Source organism: Eretmochelys imbricata, chromosome 19 (genome assembly GCF_965152235.1).
Source record: "Eretmochelys imbricata isolate rEreImb1 chromosome 19, rEreImb1.hap1, whole genome shotgun sequence".
NCBI classification, from domain to species: domain Eukaryota; kingdom Metazoa; phylum Chordata; order Testudines; family Cheloniidae; genus Eretmochelys; species Eretmochelys imbricata.
Window position 1 is genome coordinate 2,696,855 of NC_135590.1, and position 23,498 is coordinate 2,720,352.

At 52.3% G+C, this 23,498-nt stretch overlaps 1 protein-coding gene across 3 annotated transcripts in view; it reads left to right on the forward strand.

Annotated features, from left to right (window-relative positions):
• The window catches only part of STK40 (serine/threonine kinase 40), a 43,610-nt gene extending 26,232 nt beyond the window's left edge, over nt 1-17,378 (forward strand). For all 3 annotated transcript variants that reach the window (XM_077837923.1, XM_077837924.1, XM_077837925.1), the window contains 5 exons: nt 7,548-7,663; nt 11,502-11,646; nt 12,074-12,193; nt 12,964-13,048; nt 14,392-17,378. In XM_077837923.1, coding sequence (XP_077694049.1) covers nt 7,548-7,663; nt 11,502-11,646; nt 12,074-12,193; nt 12,964-13,048; nt 14,392-14,610 — 685 coding nt within the window. In that variant the 3' untranslated portion in view covers nt 14,611-17,378. The remainder of the gene's footprint in view (nt 1-7,547; nt 7,664-11,501; nt 11,647-12,073; nt 12,194-12,963; nt 13,049-14,391) is intronic.
• Nucleotides 17,379-23,498: the final 6,120 nt, after the last annotated feature.

Consider the following 23,498-nt stretch of genomic DNA (forward strand, 5'->3'; position numbering starts at 1 on the left):
CCTCCCGGCTGCTGATCAGCTGATGGCCCTTGGGAAGGAGGGGGAGAAGCAAAGCAGAGTCCCAGCATGCTCGCTGCTCTGGGGAGGAGGCGGAGATGAGGTGGGGACAGGGCTTTGGGGTAGGGGGGTGGAATCGAGGCATATCCCCTCCAGCCCCCTGCCTTGAGCTGCTCTGGGCAGGGGGCTGGGAGCACTCCCACGACCCCAGCCCTCTGCCCTGATCCCAGCACCCCCCTCACACACACCCAGCCCTGACTCCAGTCCCCCAACCCTTTGTCCTGACTCCTGCACCCCACTCACATGCCCCCAGCCCTCTGCCCTGACTCTCCTGCACCCCCCTCACATACCCAGCCCCCCTACACACCCCATGTCTTGACTCTTGCACTCCCCACATTCCCACCCCCACCCTGAGCATCAAGCGGGAGCTCCTACACCCCACCCCCCCACATTCCCACCTGTACTCCTCGCACCAAATGGGAGTTGCCCAGGTAAGCACTACACCCCCAAATCTCCGGCCCCAACCCTGAGCCCACTCCCTCATTCTAGCTCCTGGCCAGACCCTACACCCCAACCCCCAGCCTGCTCCTTCACCCCCAGCACTGTGCTCAGTGCACTCCCACGCTCAGCTCAGTGCAGAGAGAGAGAGGAAGAGAATGGGTTAGAACCAGGGAGAAGGTAGGTACCCACTCTATGTGGGCAGGGCCGGGATCCCGGACCAGTAGCGGGCTGAGTGGGGCCGGCAGCTGGGACCCTGGCTGGCAGGAGCTGGCAGACGAAACCCCAGACAGGCAGCGGGCTGAGCTGCTCAGTCCACTGCCGGTCTGGGGTCCTGGCCACCGGCCCCGCTCAGTCCACTGCCGGTCTGGGGTTCTGGCTGCTGGCCCCTTGCCAGCCAGGGTCCCGGCTGCAGGCCCCGCTCAGTCCCTTGCCAGTCTGGGGTTCTGGCCGCCGGCCTAGGTGAACAGAACCCCAGGCTGGCAGCGGGCTGAGCAGGCCGGTGGCGTAAGATCAGCATTTTAATTTAATTTTAAATGAAGCTTCTTAAACATTTTAAAAACCTTGTTTACTTTACATTCGACAATAGTTTAGTTATATAATATATAGACTTAGAGAGCTTCTAAAAAACGTTAAAATGTATTACTCGCACGTGAAACCTTAAATTAAAGTGAATAAATGAAGATTTGGCACACCACTTCTGAAAGGTTGCCTGAACCCTGGTTTCGAACAAAAGCGTATAAAAGAAAATATCTGAAAACATTAACTAGTCTATAGGCATGCCCACATCTTCTTCCTCAGAGTTCCCCATTCCCCAACTTCTCTGACGCTCCCACAACTCTCACAGGATCTGTCTTTGTTCTTACCAGGAACAGCCCTTGGCAATTGACCCCACTTCCTCTCCTGACAGAGGCTTTTCGGTGTCCTTTGATTTCTTTGTTCCCAGCATTGGCAGAAAGAGCTGTCACTCAGGCCCAGAAGTAGGCCATTGTCCTGTAATTTTGCCCCTTAACCCTTACTGGGAGGCTGATTATTTATAGCTAGTTGTTTTCCTGCTTGCTTTTCCCACAGCCCCTTGTTAAACTAGATCCATGCATTCAGACAGGAGAGTAACCAATCTATAATAACTTAATCTCTCTGACCAGGTCACATACGGTGTTCCTAAATTATTACATTGCAGGTCCCTGTCCATCAGTTGCATCTTGATGGCAGTGCCTTTGAAGTACGGTTTGTGAGAGGCGGGAGGGAACAAAAGTTGTCTAACTTGACTTTGTAAACAAATAATCCAGATTGAATTTCATACCCTAATTCTAGATGGACTTGAGCCTGAAATTTCCATTCTTAGCTTTTACATAGGAGGCTGCTAATACACACGGCAGAGTTATTGCAGATCAGTTTTCAGTTTCTAATTCAAATGGGTAATCAGCCTCTACTAATTCTGAGGCTTCCTGAGCAAAGTCAATGAAAATCTCATCCTTACTGCCAAACAATTAAGGGTTTTTTTCATTCTTTATAGAAGGCAGGATAAAACCTTTGAATAACCTATGGCCAGTGTTAAGACAAAGTCAGACTAGATGATCCTAATGTCTTTTCTTGCCTTAAACTCTACAAATCTATGAAAGAAAAAGTATATAGCAAGGAGAACATAAGTGTGCGGGTGGTGTTTGATGGCCTGTGCTGGATAGGAGGCCAGACTATCACATCAGTCTTCTGGCCTTAAGCTCTGAACAGCTTCCTTTCTGCAGGCTGGAGAGTGGGTAGGGACTGGATTGGGAAATGGAGTTTATCTCGGTGGGCCATTGAAGAGAGAAGGGAACAGATGCTAGCTTTACATGTAAGCTAGTAGTTATTGTCTGTCTTCCTGGGATTTTACTAGTAAAGACAAAATGCAAGTTAGCATAGAAAAGAGATGATGGTGTGACAAGTCTAAAGTGCCTGGGTTTTTGTGGGGGTTGGGATGTATGGGATACTAAACTGTAACTCTCCTGGGATTATTCATGTTAGATATAGCTCAGATCAAACTAGCTTTATAAGATCCACTCCTCATTATAGATTAGTGCAGGCCTAGGCTACAGCAGGATATAAAAAGCATTGCATTAATGCAAGATTCCCCCTTAAAGAGCAGTTATAATCTGCAGTCAATTTTACATTTACTTTGCAGGTTTTCATTGTTTGATTTACAGGGCAAAAACTTGCTCGGTTTACAAATCAGATGATTTTTTGGTAATTGACACCAAATTCTGCCTCAGTCTGAAAATGCAACTTTAATGCCTCTTACCTCATCACTAGTAACAAAGATTCTGTAGTTGGGTTGCACAAGGCAGAATAAAATCCTGTTGGTTCTGCAGGGCTAATGGGAGTAAAAGCGTGGTCAGTAAAGTGCAGTCAGATCCCAAGATATGTAGGGAGCTAGAAATTGGTTCCATATTTACATGGTCACATTTCTCACTAGCACCACACTCTATATTCAGCCTAGGAGCCTTCTGAGTGGTCCTTTTAAAAATCTGTGTTCAGCCAGTTCTGCACTGGCTAAGATGACTCTTCTGTCTCTCCCCCAAGTTGTATTTGACATCAGGCACCTGTTTGCTCTTCCTCATTTTTCCTTGCAGGATGGGTGCTCCTAGCCTGTTGCCTTGTGACAGGACCTGCCTTCATTCTGTTGTCGTGCTGACTCCCTTTTCAGCTTCAGTTGCATTTTGCTGCTGCTTCTTTCACAACTGGTTTGAAGTTGCTTAAACTCTGGGACCTGATTCTGCCCTCATTTGCACCTGAGTTACTCCATTGAAGACAGTGGGATTGGATGGGTGTAAAGAAGGCAGAATGGGGCCCTTGTTTTTGTGGAAATCAGCCAGGAGTTAATTACTTCTGATAACTTATTTCAGTTAGGCTTTCAATTTCTCTTCCACTAGCCAAACAGCAAAATTTTCTGTCTTGGAGCCATTGTGCGCTAAGTGTGCATACCTCAGAGGGCAGGATCTGGTCCTTAAGTTATATTTGGAAAATAAAAACAGGGGCAGCCCAGCCTGAAATATCTGAGTACCGAGGTATGTTCCCCTTCTCTGGAGAAAGTGAACTCTCCTGTTCCAGGGAGGTTGGCACAGCTTCCCTTCATTTTTATGGGTGGGAGGTGCAACCCAAGTTCCTAGAAAAGAAGAAAACAGAGCATCAGCCAAAATGCTCATAACTGAAGTGTGACTCATTCAAACCAAACGGCGCTGATGCAAATCTTCATTTATTTCTCTCTCCCAGTCCTGTTGGAATGGGATTGACTGCCTTGAGGGAATAAAGCCATCATTTCTCTGCAGTTAAACTGTAAGAGCTGGTCACCAGTGACTCAGTAACCAAGTAAAGCTTAAAGTCTGCCAAAAGAACGTGGAGGATCTTTTGAGTTAATCTTGTTTTCTGACACTCATTCAAAACTGGACTTTAATTGAGCAACCAGTGGCTCAGTTCTGAATGCTGCAATCCTATAGTAGTATCTAACACAGCATGCTGCTTTATCCCGACGTACAGTCGGCCTTGTTGGTCTTTCTTTAGTTGTCCCAAAAATCTAGTCTTGTCTTAACAAGACAAACTTAGCTGGTGACTTCTCAAGCCTTTTAAGAATTTCCCTTTGTGCATCAGTGTTAGGGTATTCCTATCAAAACATAAATTGACTTGAAGAAACATTCATGTTCTTTCTGCTCTTAGTCTCTCATCGTTTTTAGCCACACATGTCCTCCCAGAACATGAGCTCCATTACTTAAAATACCTCATTGAACTTATTAGTTCAACATTCAGTGTTTAAAATCCACATGTTTAAAGTAAAATGGCCATCTAAGTTGTTGAGTTACCACTTTACTAAGCTGACATGATTTTCACAGTAACTTTTAGAGTTCAAAATTTTAGTGACAATGTTTTAAAATAGCTTAATCAGTCACAACTTTCACCAGAATTGGCAAGATGCCAGGGGAATGTGTTTCCACTTGATTCAGATTACACTGCTTTTCTATTCCACTTCTCTTCTCGTTACCCCATGGCAGCACCTTCATACAATAGTTCATCTGCACAGTCTATATTGTGGTCAGCGTACAAGCTGTGGAGCATTTCAGACCCTCACTTATATCCAAACTTTGTCAGGGAAATGGGCACTCATTGAGCATCACTTCTGCATGTGCTTCCATTAGCTTTGTGAAGGCTGCTTAAAAGTATTTTGGTAGACTAATCTTATGTTGCCTTGCTACTGTGTTGTCCCTATCTTGCTTCCAATGTCCACATGTAGCATTTTCTTCTTAGAGCTTCATGTGTCTTTGGCCATCCATGTCTCCTGCATCGTGCCTTGGAGGTACTTTCCAGAAGTGCACAGAATTGATGTCTTTTATCCAGTTTCAGATTTCTAAAGCTTTGATTTGGGGTGCAAATAGTGGTCATATTCTCAGTAGTTCATGTTGGGGCTATGGGGGCCTGGGCAGTCAGTGTGTTACTGAACTGCTGATTATTAGATGGATGTTCTATATCAAGCAGTTTCAGGAATGACACATGCTGCACTTGCACATTTCTTCTACTGTTGTACCCTGAGCTAGAGGCCAAGAGGGCACATTTCTTAACCATCTTTCCCTGCAGCTGGTCTGATTCACTGGACGGTGATTTGGTGCTGTCTGGTTTTCTTGTTGGGTGGTGTGATCAGAGAGAAGTTGTGGGAATCTAAAGTCTTATGCTCAGCTCTCCCAATACCAGCCTTCTGCTCCCATGCAGAATCTCTAGACACATGCTGGCTGCGTATACGAGCCTACTCAGCCCCCAATTCCTATTTGAACACAAACAGAAAAGTCTTTACCTACCCTGACTGAATTCAGTTGTTCCCCTGCAACAGTTGGTGGCTTTCAGTGCAAGGAGCTGCATTCCCTCTATTGTGTTTAATGATCACAGCTGCAGGATAAGCTTTCTGTTTAGCTCATTTGGTTGCTGGAAAGAGGCAAAATGAGACTTCTGTAGGGGTCCTTGCAGAACTCGCTCCTTGCTCCAAATGTCACATGCTGCTGCCGCGGGGGGGCGCGAGCGGCACCAAACCATAGTCAGGTTTGCGCACATGCATCCCTTACTAGCAAGAAGGGAAAGACATTTGAAGTGACACCAAGATGCTTGGCTATAAAGAACTGTTTTAGCAAATATATGCTAGGTTTACTCTTGTCAAAAACAATGAGTTTTATGGCAAGAATGCCATTAACTGAAGAGAGAGAAACTCACTGAATCTTCTACAGCAATGAGCCGTTGAAACTGGGCAGGAAGGTAAGCTTTTGAGTAGTTTGCTGTGGAGAGGGCCAGTGATTTGGGCTGATCAGAAATGTTCTCTGGCACCGAAAGATGCCTGTTGTAGAAACCCATGTTTTCTCTGTTGGCTGCAGCAGTGGAGTTGGCTGACTATTGCTTGACAAAATCCAGACCACAGGCATCGCGTTCCTAGGTTAATGAAAATACTGCAGCCGTTGTCACCTCGGAAACAGATCCCTGCATGAAAACCTCTGGCTAGCTCAAGCCACCCCCAAAGTAGCCAGTGCAGCAGCTTGATTCTACATTCGCAAATCAGATCAGATTTCAGTGCCTAAAGAAAGCCAAGCAACCCTGAACATCTTTGTGTCAGTCTAAACACCGAGCCTTTTACAGCGCTAGCAAAGCTTGGATCTGCCATCTTTCCACAGCGTGTCTCTTGATATTCCACTTTCAGTCTCTCTTGACAGTAGTCTAATGGGAGTCTCTTGAACATCAGTCTTGTTTCTTAAATAAAAGTAATGAGGAAACTCCCCATTGCCAGCCCACACTTGATTTTGTTTGATTCTTCTAATATTTCATGGATAATTTTGACTGACTTAATCCAGAAATATTAGAAGAATCAAACAAAATCAAGTGTGGGTTGGCAATGGGGAGTTTCCTCATTACTTTTATTTAAGAAACAAGACTGATGTTCAAGAGACTCCCATTAGACTACTGTCAAGAGAGACTGAAAGTGGAATATCAAGAGACACGCTGTGGAAAGATGGCAGATCCAAGCTTTGCTAGCTCTGTAAAAGGCTCGGTGTTTAGACTCTAAGGTGCCACGAGTACTCCTTTTCTTTTTCCAAGGGTATAATAGTGTCATTTCCAGACAGTAGCTTTGGCCTCTATCCTTTGAGTTTTATGTTAAGATTCTTAGATTGTTCAAGTGACTGTTGAAAGTAACATGGAGGTAATTAATTTCATAATGAGCTTAACTCTGAAAGAATTTCTTAAATCAGATCAGGAAATCCTGTAGAAACAAGGGTATTTTAGTGTGAAAAATGTGTATATCTAAAGTTCTTATCCTCTTTACCTAGAAACAGTTATCCCTAAAGAAACCCCTAGTTATTGATTAACCATTGCCTGCACACTGGGTACTTTCATGGAAAGAGTATCCATGAATGCCTGGTTGTGTGCTGTGAAACCCTGGTGCAGTGTAGTGCTTGTTTGGAGATGGGTCTGTGGAATGATGGGGAGGTGGGGGGAAAGAGGGTCAACCTCTCAAATGAGAGAGCTGCCATTTCTTACTGCTCACAAGAGGTGGCAGAGATTTTAAAAAGAAAAGGAGGACTTGTGGCACCTTAGAGACTAACCAATTTATTTGAGCATAAGCTTTCGTGAGCTACAGCTCACTTCATCGGATGCATGTGAGCTGTAGCTCACGAAGCTTATGCTCAAATAAATTGGTTAGTCTCTAAGGTGCCACAAGTTCTCCTTTTCTTTTTGCGAATACAGACTAACATGGCTGCTACTCTGAAACCAGAGATTTTAAAGCCCGACACAGAGGTCCAGCTGGGCACTTTGCCTCTTGCAAATACGTTGCCAAGTCCTGTTTTGGCATATTTAGAACGGCTCTCCTTCAGAATGGGCTGGGTTTATAACCACGGCTGCCAGTGTAAAGCTAGCCTTTGCTTGGCGTTTTACTGACTTCCTGCAAAGAAGTATAGTTGTTTCTGCCTTAGTGTGAACCAAGGGAGTCAACACTGTCTGGCTCCTGACCTGGCTCTCCTTGCTCACTAATGCCTTGTAATCCTCCCCAGGACTCACCGAATAACCATAACAAACTTCTGTCTTGGAAAGCACCTAGTGAGCGAAGACGACCTGCTGAAGGATCAGCGAGGGAGCCCCGCCTACATCAGCCCAGACGTTCTCAGTGGTAGGCAATCCCTTTCCTTCCTCAGTGGGAGTTCACAGCCCCTGCCTGTGTAGTCAGCTTTGTTTTATCTGTATGCTGCTCTTGTTCCTGGAAGAGAACTCTGCCTAGTCCTTGTTCCCAGATGTAACATACCTCTAAGATCCTCTTACGCACTAATATGAGAGCTAGTCTGTTTTCCACTGGGAGGGGAAGGGAAGAGTGTTTGTAATTCTTGGGTTAAGCTACACTGGAACAATGCTCTGACTCTGAAATCAGCATGTCCACACATGGAGTTGGTCAGGAACCCTGATGAATTCCATGTATAGACAAGCTCTTGTGCTCTCAGTCTTAATTCTGTCCCACGAGGGATCTGTGCAGCTTAGCTGGGTGATGGGTGCACACCCCACACAAGAACCAGGGCTAAGTCAGTTCTGACACCGTAGGAGTAGCACTCGCCCCAGGCTGTGCTGTTTGATGTTACACAGCTCCCTTTTGCTTAGTCTCCAGGGGCTGCCCTGGTGGAAACTAAAGATCCCGTGGGCACTTTGTGCTGGGTAAGGGACTCTGCCAACGTCCCGGCCTCTGAACCGGCAGCAGCTTAGGAGGTGGTGGTTGTGCTTGACTAGGCAGTGACTGCACTGCCAGTACCTAGTGATCTGCGACTTTAGAGCGTTTAGGGTACCTGGTGCATCGCAGCGTGTCCAGCTGGAATCCCAAGACTGTGCCGCTACGGCTGAGCTGTTTGTGCCTAGAGAGAATGGGGCTTAGTGAGCCGGGACGTTCAGTGTTGCTTCTGAAAGGCTTCGGAGTCAGCCCTGGCTCGTTCAAGGCCTGGCTCAAGCTGGTGTTTGCCAACTACCCTGAGAGAGCTTGACTTCTGTGTGTTTTGGCACCTGCCTGTTTCTGCTAGGAGACCTCCCTTGGTCTGCGGACTCTGTTGGACCCCTCTTAAAGTATCAATACAAATGGCTTTTTATGTTCCAGGAGGCAGCAAAACCTGCAGACACAGGCTCCCCTCTCTGTCTCTCCCCATGGTCTGTTCTTCCTGTCGGCAGGCACCTCTTAGTCCTGCCTGCAAGGCTTAAGTCTCTTCTCCCTGGCTTCATCCTGCATGGGTGGGGGAAGAGACAAATCCACGCAGTCGTGAGGTGGAAATTGGAGAGCTCTCTGGAGTGTCTGCTTCCCATGGGTGCCTCACTGCCTGTGTCCAGGCCCTGATCCTGAGATACAGCCAGCTTCTGGAAATCCCTGGGCCATTTGATCTGCTTCCTTCCAGGGTCTGTTTTAAGGCCCTGTCATTATCTTATGCGACATCTGAGATCTCTAGCATTGTAGCAGGCCAGCATGTGAGAAGTGAGCCCTGCGTTGTTTGGTCAGCTGTAATCCAGGGGCATCGTTTGCCGTGGAGCTTGGCACTAGAGTGTAGTGACTAGCTACATGCCTGGCTGCTGCTTGACTCAATTGCGGGCGAGTACAGAGATCGATGGGGGGACAGGGGAAAGGTGGGCAAATTTTTAATTTTGTTCATCTTATCCTCTCCCCTCAATGCCTGGTACAGAGGAGCCCAGTGAGCCTCCGGAAGGCAAAGCCCCATGGCTCCATGTTACACAGTATCTGTCCCAAGCCAGCAAATGCCCAGGGCCTCTGTGCAGAGAGAATCGCAGGCAGGAACCTGCTGAGAGCTGTGCAGGCCTGTAAGGTCTCTCCTGCTTCTCGAGGTATTGTGAGCTCCTGTGCCCAAGTGGGTGGGGTGAGTTAAGTACATTTCAGGGCACTGGGGCAGTCTGAGCAAAACTGGCTGCTCTTTGTGATGGAGGCTGCTTGGAACTCCCTGCTGCTGTCTCCAGCCCTCCTGCTTTAACAAGCTGGGGCTTCTCCTCACTCATCAGTGGGGTTCTGCAGTAATCCGGTCTGGGCCCAGGCCATGCCTGACCTTGCCACTCGTGGCTGCATAGTGCTATTGGGAGCATTTCTTTGCTTTTCTAAAATCTCCCTTGTTGCCAAATTTGAGGATGACACATCTGTAGGTCCAGCCCTGCAAGGTTCTGGGCACCCTCCAGTCACACTGACTTCCCTGGAATAGAGGATGCTAAGGGCCTTGCAGGATAAAGCCTTGTATATTGGGACAGCCCATAGCTGAGGCACCGACGGCAGACCTACCCAGGCAAAAGCGCTCTGTGGTTCTGGGATGCATCCCTCTGGCATGAGCACCTTCCGAGCCCGTCCTGTGAAAGGGAAGGGTGTGTGTAACCCTTCCACGCCTGGGCTCTACACACCCAGGAGACTCAGGCTGGAGCCTGCAGTAAGAATGCAGCTCGGGAACCACTCAGTCCTTAGCCACAGTATCCTCTGAGCCTGGCAGCAGACAAGACCCAAGGCCATCAGATTTTCCTTCCAAACTAGATGTTCATTTAGTTTCTAAGAGACTGTTCTTGGTGTGGTGGAGCCTCCCTCTGTCTGCATGTCTAATATTCCTGGGTGAGGGGGAGCTAAAGACACAGGGATGATTACTCCTTGTTTTAGGGCTCTCGAAGGAGCTGTCTCCTGCTAAGAGATTGGCTGAATTTCATGGCTGACAAAATGTCACTGCAGGAGAAGTCGGCAAGCAAGGAGGGGGGTTAGGTGCCTCTTGAGCTGCACAAAGCAAAGAATAATTAGTACCGATAGGGAATGCTGCAGCGGTGACTCACTGGTGACTCAGCGGAAGTCGTTCCCTTAATCCTGTGCTGTGGTACAGCAACAGGAGCTTAATGTTCAACCTCCTGCAAGCTCTTACGTGCTTGATTGATGAGATGACTGCAGGGATTCTAAAGCAGCAGTTCCCTCTAGCGGATTCCAGAGAGCCATGGGGACTGCAGTGGAGGGTTCCCAGGATGCTGAGGCATGGGGGAGAGGTTCTCTGAGCTGTGCCTCGTAATGTCAGACTTCAGCAACCAACTATTTCAGATCTCACGTAAGGGCTGAGGCATGTCAGCTCAGTTGGGTGCATCAGAGCCATATGTGACAAGCTTGGGAGTCTGCACCTCCACATGAATGGTGATGTGTCCTATACAGCCAGGCGATAGGGCCTGTAGCTTTCAGATTGGTGCTGACCTGATGTGGATGTTTTTCCAGATTCTTTTCCCAGCCCCCCACCCCCGCTTCTCATTGCAGGGATCTTTAGTCTTCTGTCGTTTCACTATTGCCAACAATCAAATTCCTCTGAACCTTATGAACCCGAGTTGGAGCAAAACACACCCAAGAGTACTTTGCCCAACACTTGCAGCACCTGGTGTGGTGGACACTGATCATCAGTGCATGGCAGTGGAGTGGGGAACAAAAGAAATGCCCCCAGGCCATCCCTGGTGTGGATGTAGAGGAGACAGGACTTTAGAGGAACCCCAGATGGGTTCAAGATACTCATTCTGTCTGCTTCCGGGCAAAGGAAGGGCTGCATGAGCAGTACCAGAATATGAACCTGCAGCTTTAGAGAACAGGATAAGCCACATCCCAAGCTCCTGTGAAATGCTGCACGGTGTCAGGCCATGAGAACTTGAAAATGTAATGTAATCTCAAGATCCTGTGGTAAATAACTTTTCCCCACAGATGGGAGAAGGCTTCAGCTAGAGAACAGCTTGCCTTCTTACCCATCAGTGTGTGTCCTGCAGAGAGGAGTTCACATGCACACTGCATGCATTGTCTTAATGGACACTCCTTTGAAAGGTGGCTGGCTAGCTCAGGATCCAAAGGGTTCTCCTCATGCTGATCTAATTCTGAAAGAAGAACTTGCTTGGGAGACAGTTCCTGTGCTGTGCCACACTGAATGAGACACCGAGGTCGCAGCATCGCGTGACCTGCTTTTGTCCCTTCCTCTCTCCAGGTCGGCCATATCGTGGGAAACCTAGCGATATGTGGGCACTGGGTGTGGTGCTCTTCACCATGCTGTACGGCCAGTTTCCCTTCTATGACAGCATACCTCAGGAGCTCTTCCGCAAAATCAAGGCTGCCGAGTACACCATCCCTGAGTGAGTGACCCAGCCCCTGGTGCTCCCAGCCCTTAGTGCACGTGTAACAGTGGCTGTGGGAGCTTCAGCTAGCGAAAGGCACTGGGGGTCAGTGGTGCTGGGTGCAAGTGTCCCAGCATACAGTGGCCTACAAGGATGCAGGAACTGTACTCTGACACCTTGTTCGAAATGTGAGCAAGGCCCTAGCACTGCTGTCCCCAGCTTGAACAAGGAAACACATGGAAATAAAACGGAAGGAAATCAAACCCAGTAGTTAATTTTGAGCTCTGGTGAATCAGAGCACAGCCCCTGCTCTCCTGTCCACTGCCCTGCTCTCCCATCCACTGCCCCACACCAGCCCCCAGCTATTCCTCCCACATTCAGCAATCTCTGGGCTGTGTAACCATCATGGCCTTTGTCTTGCTCTGACGGCATGTTTCTCTGGCAGAGATGGGCGGGTTTCTGAAAACACTGTGTGCTTGATCCGAAAACTGCTGGTGTTGGATCCGCAGCAGCGTCTCACAGCCTCCGAAGTACTGGAATCCCTCTGCTCCATCATAGCATCGTGGTGAGTGCTCCAAGCTTCAGAAGAATGGGGAGTTTGTGCTTCCTGGGGGCCAGGTGTACCTCGCTTGTGCAACAGGAATATGTTGCCATTGAGACTTTGGCGGCCCACAGATTGTAACCAGCAATCTGAAGTCCAACTAAGTAAAACCAGGCATGATCCCTGGAAAAGGGTACGGGTTAGATGTTTGTTCTAAATTAGTGTATGTAATCATGGGGGGGACAGGGATGCCATTTAAGGATAAATCTGACTCTAGAACTATGCACGTACTGAGCAGGAGGAAGCTCCTCTGTCTCAGCCCCTAGCCAAGGGCCCATTCCAGCAACAGTCCCTGCCTCTTCTCTCTTCCCTCTCCCCACCCCAGCAATTCATTCAGATTACCCCCATGTGACTCCCCAGCTGCACAATGCAGAGTCTCTGCTGCGAAGTGCCCCTAAGCCTGGAGCTAGAGTGGACACCCGGTGGGTCAGCAGTCAGGCACAGCAGGTTTTGGAGCACGGGCTCTTTTCATTTCTGCCTAAACAAGGTGGTAAGAGTGCCACGTCCTGCTTAGAGCACTGGCAAAAACCAAGAGTGTGAAGTAGCGTCTTCCTTGGCTGTGGTCTGCGAGGCACCTAGATAAAGTAGGGCACTAGAGATGCCTGGTTGGCTGGAGCTGCAGTGACCGCACTGAGGCGCTCCATGGCAGGTGGGATGTACCATGTCTGTGTGTTTCATGACTCTGGTGTGTCTGTGCCATAAATTGCTAATACACTGTGTTCTACACGCCCCAGGCAGTCCATGTCCTCGCTAAGTGGCCCTTTGCAAGTGGTACCTGATATTGATGACCAGGTGACTAACCCAGAAACCCCACAAGAGGTAAGAATGTAGCGTGGTGGTGAGCTTATTTCACACGGTGTTGAGATATAGGGAGGATTTGATTGTGGTGGGCAGATAACCAGCTGTCCTGCCGAGTGGGCACATAGGAGAATTTGTTCCTGCTCTGACAGCCAGCTCCTTTCCCCCAGACCTCAGCACGCTTCCCCTTCAGTTGCCTTTCTCCTCAACTCCCACTTTCTCTTGTCCCTTCACTTTCCTTGTGTCTTCTTGTCAGGAGGACCCTTGCCCTCCACAGCACGCCCCCTAAACAGGGAGGGGAGCATTGCTGGAATCACAACGCAGAAGGTTGCGTTAGCTCTCCGATCTCCGTCTGTAACAGTGGCACTGGTCGGGGTAGTCAGTAGGTGGACTGGGCCTAATCCAGGCCGCGAGATACTTTTGACCGGACCCTGACATCTTTTATTTACTTATTATTATCATCATCATCATTATTTTCTCTGGGATCTGGACCTGGACTATACCAAGAAATTTGTACCCTGGCAACAAATAATTGACTACCCCTGCTTGTAGGGGTGGTCAGTTACCCTAGATGTACTTGCCCTGTTTGATGCCTTCCAACAGGGTAATGACAGCAGGGCTATGCAGAGGAAGCAGCCGGCAGTACCAGCTAGCACATACTCTGCTGGTCTCTTAGCTTTCTGTTTAACAATTGGGCTTGAACTTTCCACGTGTCAACGAACTCCCCAGAGTTGCCGCTTCTCTGCGGGGAGAACCAGGAAGTGGTAGCCGCACTACCTCCGTGCGTTCTGCAGAGCGAATAAACATCCTGTTCTCTTCGCCAGTGCATTTGTGTGGGAAGCGATGGCTGGTGACCTCGCTGCACCGGCGTGCCCCTTAGAGCCTTCGTGCCGCTCCACACTAACCAGCCTGGGCTGCGCTCCTAGCCTTGGGGAAACTGGCTGCCACTTGGCCCACTCACCTCGCTGGGCTCATCGTAAGAGTGGCAAAGTCCCAGATCAAGTGTAGCTGGCAGCTCTGGGATGAGATGCCCGCTCTGAGTGGGCAGGACAGCTCATGAGTGCCCCATTCCTACCTTTCCCTGGTGGCAACTGCATGGGAACCCTGCACGTGTCCGTGTTAGTAGACAGGATGCCCAGAGGCCAGCATGCTTTAGTTAGATGAACTCTTTTGCTGCTTTGTTGGTAGCTCAGGACTATCTAAGATGGGTATTGGTGAAGGCGCATATATGCACTGTGAGTGCCAGGGCTAGAGAGAGCTTGTCTGCTAGGCCTCAGGGGCTCACACCGCCTGGCTGCGCACAAGCGTGCTTTGCCACGGGACTGGCAGTCCCACAGCTCTGACTCACTCTGTGTTGTCTGCAGGCAAAGGTGACCGAAGAATGCTCACAGTACGAGTTTGAGAATTACATGAGGCAGCAGCTGCTCCTGGCTGAGGAGAAGAACACGCTGCACGAGGCGAAGAGCTTCCTGCAGAAGCGGCAGTTTGGGAACATCCCACCCGTGAGGCGCCTGGGGCATGATGCCCAGCCCATGAACCCTTTGGATGCTGCCATCCTGGCCCAGCGATACCTTCGGAAATAGCTTCCCACGCATCCAACAGCACAAGCACCATCCTGCAGTCTGCCTTTCACGTCGCGACTACAGCTCGACAGCAATACCTGTGCCCTGTGATAGAGAATAATGTAGCAACTCCTTCAAGCTCTGTTGAGGGGGACACACTCATGCTCGCTCTGTTGGAGGGAGAAGACTTTTTCAAAAGCTAGTTTTGGAAGCAGCAAACTCTTGGCATCTTCTGGAATCTCCCATTTTTAAATCCAAGCCTGGATGACTAATCTGCTTTTAATCATGACTTTTTAATCTACCTCTGTCTTTTTAACTGTGCTGTTCTCTGGATCGAGCAAAGCCTCTGGGAAGAGAGAAGATTACTAAGGGTGAAATCGGTTTGCTGGCGCAAGTGCCATGGCTGAGTGTGCAGTATGGAGAGTTGGCTGGTAGCATTTGCTCCATATGGTTTGAATAAGCTTAATTTTATCTGAGTTTCATGAAAGTAACAATTTCTTGAAACCTCCCACCCCTTATCTGCATGAAACCTTCGTTCTATTTTTAACACAACACCTAGGTTGGATATATTTTGTCTAATCCTGGCTGGTGTCTGGCGTCTCAGTAACAGCACTTTGGGCCTTTAATAAGCTTCATACGAATATTAACATCCTGGTTACCTTAAACAGCTAAGGAATGAAGCCTGCTTCCTGAGCAGTAGAACCAGGGTGAGATGCCAATGACCATTTCAGGCCAGCGTTACAAATGTCTATAAAGTCTTTCCAGGCTTATTCAGAGGTTTTGCAGAACCCTATTTAGCCCATCTTAGCCCTGACTCCCCTCTCACCTTTCACGGATTCTTTTAGCTTCTCGAGAATATATGATTTAATCTGTTTTTCAGTAGCTTATCTAAGGTGCAGTAAATTTGCATTAAATCTGTTAGCATTTTCACCGTTCATTGTGGTACAGATATAATATATGAGTTATAATGTGAAAAAGTTCCCCAGCATAATCTGTGTAGAATTAGAGGGAGAGTTGGCTAAAGCCTTTACTGTATGTGCTCTCTAGTTTATCTTGCCATCCCAGTCCTGACATGCGAATCTGGTGCTGTTCCTCTGGTCTAGCCATTGGGAGTCAGCGTGGACAGGGACATCCCAGCTTCCACCACCAAATGCCATTAAATAAGCATTGGGCTGTGTTGAGAACAGGATAGATCATTTGAGCCTCATTTTGTGAACTGGATGCCTGTCTTGCCAGAGAACTGTTCTCACCAGAGATCCCGTGGCCTATGCTGCCCGATCCAGGCTTCTGATTAACCCAGAAGCCAGTTTTGCTTTTCAAATGCGGTCTTTCCCCTAGACCTGACCACACACTGTTCCCAGCCGTAGCTTGGAGCCCCGCAGCACTCACAGGAATAAGCTGTGATGTAATGGTCTCTTTCCTAGTTGTGGTAACCAAAGAAACCACCTGATTTCAGTGGAGCTACATAGTGAAGCAGTGGTGTGGATAGCTGGGAGCTGGCTGGGCAGGTGCAAGGAAATGCTGGAATAATAGATGTGAGAAGCTGACAATCCCTGGACCCTGGCATGGAGGTGGGAGTTGTGCGGGCCGCAGGTTGGGCTCAGGGTTGCCGAATCAGAAATACTTCTCACTAGATACAGGAGTTTGTGCTGAGAAGTAGCAACATCTGCCAAGTACCTGGAACAGGTGCTCGCTGGCCGAGCCCCCCGTCACTGGATATCCAGTAGAGCAGCTGAGGGCCCGTCGCCAGCACCAGTTGTTCCGCGCCCCCGTTACGTTCGTGAGCGCAAGCGTGGAGTGATTCGTGGGATTTATTTGTAGCTTGTTGCCGTCTCTTGCCTAAAGGCTGGAGATGTCTTTAGATAATGTTCCCAGTTGTATTTAAATCTGCAGCCCTCTGTCAGTGGATTCTGCCTGTTAATGCACTCGGGGGCTGAACTGAGATTCCTTGGCAGGAAGGTTAATTGTAAGCTTTGGGCATTATGTTCTGCCTCCGAACTCCCTGAAGCAGATTCACAGTGTGCAGGAAGTTAGACTTATGAACACTAACAGGGACTAGAACAGCCTCGCCAAGCTCGCCAGGATGAGCCAGTAGCTTGAAGTCGTCTTAGTCTCTTATTTATTTTGTTCAAAGATGCTACAGACTGGGGTGGCACCACTACCCCTCAGTGCCATCAGCAAGAGAGCTGGCATGTGGCGCCCCCTGCCATCGGCTGTTCAAAAATATCAGCCAACCACCACATAACAGCTCTGCCGGGCAGGCTTCCCTGTGGGCTTGCCCTGCACCGTGCAGGAAGGACTTTCCGAGACCTGGACACTGCACACCGCCTCATGGGGCGATAGCCTGACGGCCCATTCTTGCCAGTTCCTCTTCCCCTCCACAGTTCTCACAGCAGGCTGGAGCCCAGGAGCGCTGTGTGGATTGTCCCATCTCCGTCCCCCCCATCCGTCCTCCCGGTCTAGCTCGCAAGTTGTTCATGTTACATTTTTTTCCCAAAGTTAAAGCAATATTCTGGGGACTCTGCAAAGTTGTATAATACTGAGTATTCCTGCAAATGGCTAATCACCAGTGAATGATCACATGTTTAAATTAAAGAAACTGGAAAAAGATGGCAGTGCATGGGGAGGGTTTGAGAGCTGCTGGGTTTGGTTTCAGTAGATTAGACATATGACATGCTGTAGACAAGGATCCTATTGTAAAAAATGAAGAAGAAAATTTGTATAAAGACATATTTTTGTACTACATCAAAACTCTTCCTGCATGTCAGCAATAAAATTTCATAATGTAGAACTGGTGTCATGTGGCCCAGCGTCGTGCGTTTGTGTGTGTGTGTGTCGGGGCTGTGTGTGTGTATGTGGGGGGGTGACAGCTTGGCCCTAGGCCGAGTAGCCTGAGTGGGGAAGAATAGCGACTCTGCTTAGCCTCCCAAGGAGCAGGGGGTGAGCAGGACTAGCCCATCTGAGAATCCGTAACCCCTCCCACATCTTCCTGCTGGGACTAGTGGGGTGTCTTGTTCCTGCTTTGGGCTTCTGCCCGAGGGGCAGCCCCCAATGTAGGGCTTGCCGGTTGGGCTCCTGGCTGCAGTTTGTGGGGTGATGCACTAGAGGGCACTCAAAGCCAGAGCCTGGCCCTGTAAGAAGTGTCCTCAGGAGGTGCCCTGGTCTTACTCTGACAGACTTCACCTGGCTGGGGGGAGGGAAACCCCCTGGGGGGTGAGCCTGGGCCAGGGGCAGGGCAGCCAGGCCTGGAGTGTCCTTGGGTAGACGCAGCTGCCTGCTAACACCGGCCATTCAGCCGTTGTGTCTGAAGTCTTGCTCCTGCCGCGCTGCTGGGGAGCCCACGCCCTTGGTTGGCCTGGCCTAGCCCCCAGCGAGCGGAGGGAGCCGCAAGAGCAGAGTTAACCCCCAAAGCGGACAGAGGAGATGGGGTGGAGGGATGTGTGGGGACGGAGAGGAGGGGGGAAGCACTGCGGGCCTAATGCAGGGGAGTTGGGGGCGGATGCTTTCCATTCCCCGTCACTCCCCTTCACTGCCTGGAGGTTCAGCAGGAGGGATCTGCCAGCCCTCCAAGGCAGCAGCACGTGGGGCCTGCTAACACCCTGATGCTGGGGAGATCTCTGGGACAGGTGACGCTTCTGTCCGCGGCCCCACTCCCAAGGGGACGATTCAGCCCGGTGTGGCTGCTGTGTGAGGAGCCCATGGCGCCAGCTGGCAAGCACCATCTGAGCGTGACCCAGCCTGGAGGGCTGCCCGCCTCTTTTGCCTGTTGCTGCGGAGGGTGATTCCTGGGTCCCGGGTGCTGCGGGGGTTGGGCACTCCCTAATGCACAGGTTTTGCTAGCCTAACTGGCTCGGCAGGGGTAATGGTGCTGCAGCATTGCTTGTTGCAGGGTCACTCCTGTGCTGTGCCCTCCCCTGCCCTTCCTCTGTAACTCCCCCATGCCACCTTCCCTGCCCATCTGCTGGCCTGTGACTCTTGCTCCCCTGGGGCTGGGGGGTTACTGACCCCAGCATGGCTGGTGCTTGGCTGCTTTAACTCTTGAGTGCTTGGTTTGGCTGCGTGCTGGGCATCTGGCTGAGCACGTCCAGCCCTTGGCACCCAGAGCCCTGCATGGACGAGGACATGACTCGGATCCTGCTGTGAAAATGCCCCACGCCCATGTCGTGCCCTGAGTGCTCATCAGCTCACTCAGGCCTGTGCAGGCTCTTGCAAATGCAGGCTTTCCCTGTTCGGAGCTGCATCCCTGAACTGGGGGTAGCACTACCTGGGGGTGGAGGCCATGGGGTTCACCCTGTACATTGGCCTCCTGGGAAACACTGGAGGTTACATGCTGGCTGTAGGAACAATCCTCTGCAGCAAGGGAGGGGCTGTCATCACTGACTGCTGGGTCAAACCTTGCACCCCCACCCCCTCTGGCCTGGGCCCCTAGGGCTTCCCCTCCCCTTGTTAGAGAAAACTAGCAGGGCACCAGGCCCACAAGGCCATGTGCTTCCCCCTGCAGTAGCAGAGTGGGGCTGGGAAAGGAGCCCCCTCAACCTGAGAACAAGCAGGGTCTGGGAACGCTTAGGCCCCAGGGCTGGCGGCTGGCTGCATCCCAGGGATTTTGAGGCTGCTCCTCCAGCCAGTTCAGGGGCTTTTCAGGCTGCCCTGTGTCACGGAGTCCCCGGGCGATGCTCTGGAACTGCTCCCTACGAAGCCAGGCAGGACTCTGGGGAAGTCTCCTTTCTGTGAGCAGCCTGGCTGCAGGACACACAGCTTCCACCTTCCTGGGTCTGACCTCGGAGCCTTCAGCATCCTCTGACCCTCCGTGCGCTTCCCACAGCGAGTCCGCTCAGGTGGGGTTCTGGGGAAGCCAGAGGGTCCTGCCCCCTGCTCCCCGACTTCGCAGTCAGACGTGACTCTCAGCCAGCCAGTAAAACACAAGGTTTATTAGACGACAGGAACATGGGCTAAAACAGAGCTTGTAGGTGCAGAGAACAGGACCCCTCAGCCGAGTCCATTTTGGGGGTCGGCAACCACGTCTGCACTTCACTCCATGTCTCCAGCCAGCCCCAAACTGAAACTCTCTCCACCCCCTCCTCCTCTGGGCTTTGTCCCTTTCCTGGGCCAGGAGTGCACCTGATTCCTTTGTTCTCCAACCCTTTAGCTCTCACCTTGCAGGGGGGAAGGGCCCAGGCCATCAGTTGCCAGGAAACAGGGCGTCAGCCATTCTCTGTGTCCAGACCCTTGCTCACACCTGCCCTCTAGGGCTCTGCAATGATCACACACCCTTACCCCACTACCTAGATACTTAAGAACTGCATAGGGGAAACTGAGGCACCCCCACACTATTCAGAGGAAACATTACGAACAGTCCTGCTTCGTTACACCCTGCTGTGGCAATATGTGGCTGGCTGGTTCAGAACAAGTGCAAGAGCAGGGCCGAGTGCTAGAAGGTGGCCGTGGGCTGAGTTCAGGGCCGGGCCAGGTTGTTCATGTGCATTTAATAAACACCAAAAATCCCCAGCATGGAGAACTCCAAGCTGAACTTTGTGGGAAGCCCCAACTCTGGAACAAACAGGGTAACATGACACCTAGTCTGTCCCCAGTGCTCCCCGCAGAGCCCACCCCAGCCCCCTTCACCCTTAATCCTAGCCCCTTCATCTACCTCAAACCGTGTCCCTGCCTCCCTGGGCTTTGGAGGGGAGCTTGGTGCTGGTTTCAGGGTGTCCGCCTCACCCAGCTGCCCTGAGGGGAGTTTTCCCAGCTGGCAGCTCCCAGTGCCTGGGGTATGATGGGATGGAAGAAAGGGCTCAGGAATGCCACAGGGGCTAAGGGCCCCATGTTCCTCTGGCCCTGCCCACACACTCCTGCTGTTATGGGGGTGTTGGCATGAGGGGGCGCACACAGCCTTGCCCTTCACTATGGTGGTGGCATGTACAGACCCCATTGATGGATGGCTAGCAGAGCCTTCTTGGTGCCTAGATTTCAAGCCGCTCTCAGGAGCTGCCTCTTACTTACTCTGTGCATTACGGTCTTGCGTAGAGGCCTCAACCGAGAGCGGGGCCTTGGTGTGCTGGGCGCTGCACAAAGCCCCAGTGAAAGCCAGGCCAGGCCATGCCCTTCATCTGTACAGACCGGGGGATGGGGGCAGAACCAGCCTCATCCTGCCAAGGCCTTGGCTCCAGCAGGGAGATGGGGTTGGGGTGCTGTGCCAGACCCCTGCCCCCCACTGCTCTGACGCCAAGCCCCTCTCTGAGGGCTGCGGCCATACGCTGGACTCCCTGGGTGGCCAGGTGCAGGCTGGCTGGATTGGTGCCCTGCTCCCCCCAGCTCTGGCCCTGCTGTTCCTTGCCGGGCTCCTGTGCATGTTAGCGAGTGTGGGGGCTGGTGCCTCTGAGACGCTGGCAGAGCCACCAGTGCTGAGTGACTCCCCCCAAACACGAGGGGTTCCCGTGACTAGGGCCGACTCTCTGCACGGAACCAAGTGGAGCTGGAGCCCAGAGGTTCCCCAGTGGATCCATGTGGGCAGCAGGAGGGACAGAGACTGTTTTAAAAGGTCACTGCTTCTCTGAGCAAGGGGCCAGCCGGTGGCCACATGGCAGGAGAGCGGGCTGGAGGAGGGAGCAGCAGGAAGGGCTGCCTTGTGTATGAACGCTGACCAGCCCTGGGACTCGCAGGGGGGTGAGCTCGGTTTGGGGGAGGGGGAGGGGGGGCGTTCAGCCCTCATTTGCCCAAGCTCTGCGCCTCGCTGTGCCATGGAAGAGTAAAGTGCCTGGCTAGGAAACCCCTTTGCTGCACGCGCGTTCCTTGCTCCCCTGCCACGACAGCCCTGAAAGAGTTAATCGAACACACCGTGCAACCCCAGGCAGGTGGCCTCAGAGGGGGTGGGGGACGGGACGTGTCTAAGTGACTGGGACCCTGGCTCCAGGGTCCGGACGGACAGACTTCCCACATTCCTCATGCACATCCCGGAAGGCGCCGGATGCAGCCTCCTTCCTTGTCCAGTTTTAGAAGCTGGAGCTGAGCCAAGACCCCTTCCCTGGGCACCGCGGCCAGTCTGCGGAGAAGGGCGAAGGCCGGTGACCGCAGCACCTTGGCTCAGGCCCAGTGACGGTGGACTAGTGTAGCCACTGTCCCAGCGAGCAGAGCCAGGCCAGCTCCTGCCTTGCTCGCCCTCTCCCAGCCCCGAGGGAGTCGCCCAGCTGGGCTCCTGGGGAGAGGTGGGGTGCTGGCTGCTCTCCCCCGCAGGAGTGGTACCAGGCTAGTGCTCCCTCCGCCAGGCTGGCAGCTGCTGGCCCTGACACTGTTGCTGAAGGAAGCCAGGGCAGGTGGGCCGAGCTGTGGAGCAGCCGGCTCTGCTCTCGCCTCCCGGGGCAGTACTAGACCCTAGAGGGGCCTGGGGGCTGCGAGCTCCTGAGCGGGGGAGGATGGGGCCACAAGCAGCCATTCGCTAGGGGAGAGGGCGCCGGCAGGGCTGCTCCGCTCAGGCTGGGGCCTGTTAAAGGGCCTGGGGGGCTGGAACAGGGATCTGGGTTTGAGTCTCAGCAGCCCGTGTGACTCAGACCCAGTTGCGTATGGCCAGGGGTCCCAGCTCCCAGCACGGCCCCGAGGCGCTGGGCCCTGGGGCATCCAGCCTGGGCTGCAGAGAACCTGGGGCGTCCCCTGGAGCAGCCAGCAGGAAAGGTAGGGGAGGTGGAGGGCTGAGGGGTTCAGATGTGGGGAAGTATCAGAGCTGGTGGGGATGGCAGGGCTTTGGAGCTGGGGGTTGGGGCAGGCCCGTCTCCTGTACAGGATGATGCACAAAGCGCTGCCTTTGCAAAGTGTTTTCCTCTGGGCCCTGCCCCCAGCTCCCGCCGTCTCCAGGGAGCCAGGTTTAACCCGCTGCCCCCCCCCAGTGCCCCCCCCCGGCTTGCGGGAGGGGGGCTGCCATGAGCTGCTCTGGGGAGCGCTGACCGCCAGGCTCCTCCAAACTATTTCCTGTTGCTGCAGCATTAATGCTAAACAGATCTTTCTCTCCCACGTCCCAGCCAAAGTGCAGCCGGCTCCTGCCGCCACCGCGCAGCCCCAGATCCTGCATCAGCCAGGCGGCCCCGTGGCCCCCAGCGCCCCTCGGCCCGGTGAGTACCAGCCCCACCAGCAGCCGCCTGCGCGGTCTCCCTTTTGGTCGCTCCTACTCTGGCCTCGGACGGTCCTTTGCAAAGGAAGCTGCAGGGACTAGAAAAGGCATTTGGGAGGGAGCCTTCCTGTCCCAGCGCAGGGGGGGCAGCACGGCCCCCAATGGGTCAGAGCTGGGGCCAGGTCACGGCCCCTTCTATCCTAGCCACCGCCGACAGGATGGGAGCAGATGCCCCCAGCCTCTCATCCACCGTACCACAGGCCCCCATCTTCTGTCTGCGTCCTGGACAGAGGCAGGACAGCGGGAAGGCCTGAGCATGCCCCCATCCCATGCTTCATGCTCTGGGCCATGATACGGGGCCCTTTTCACTATGTGAACGTGTCACATTTGGGGGTACTCCCATGCACTGCCCACACCCTGGCTGGCTGGCTGGATTCCCCAGCCTGGCACTCCCTCCTATCGCCCCCAGCCCCCAGCGCAAGGGGGTGCAAGAAACAGGCTCCTCCTTGGGACGTGCCAAGGAGAAGAGCCAGGAACCAGAATTCCCTGAAGACGACGGTGCCCGGGCAGCCTGGGTGCCCCCGAATGCTGTCTGCTTCGCTTTTTGCCACCTGGTATCAAAGGGCATGGGAGGAGGCTGGTGCGCAGCTCGCCTCTGCCCTGGCACTGCACCCAGCGTGCTCCCCCCTTACCCCAGACAGTCTAGCCCCCTGTGCCCCATATCCGCCTGGCTGAGCAGGTGCCCTGGCCCAGCTCCCCCTGACCTGCTGTCCTCCCTGCATTGCACACCCTGACTCAGTGTCAATCATTA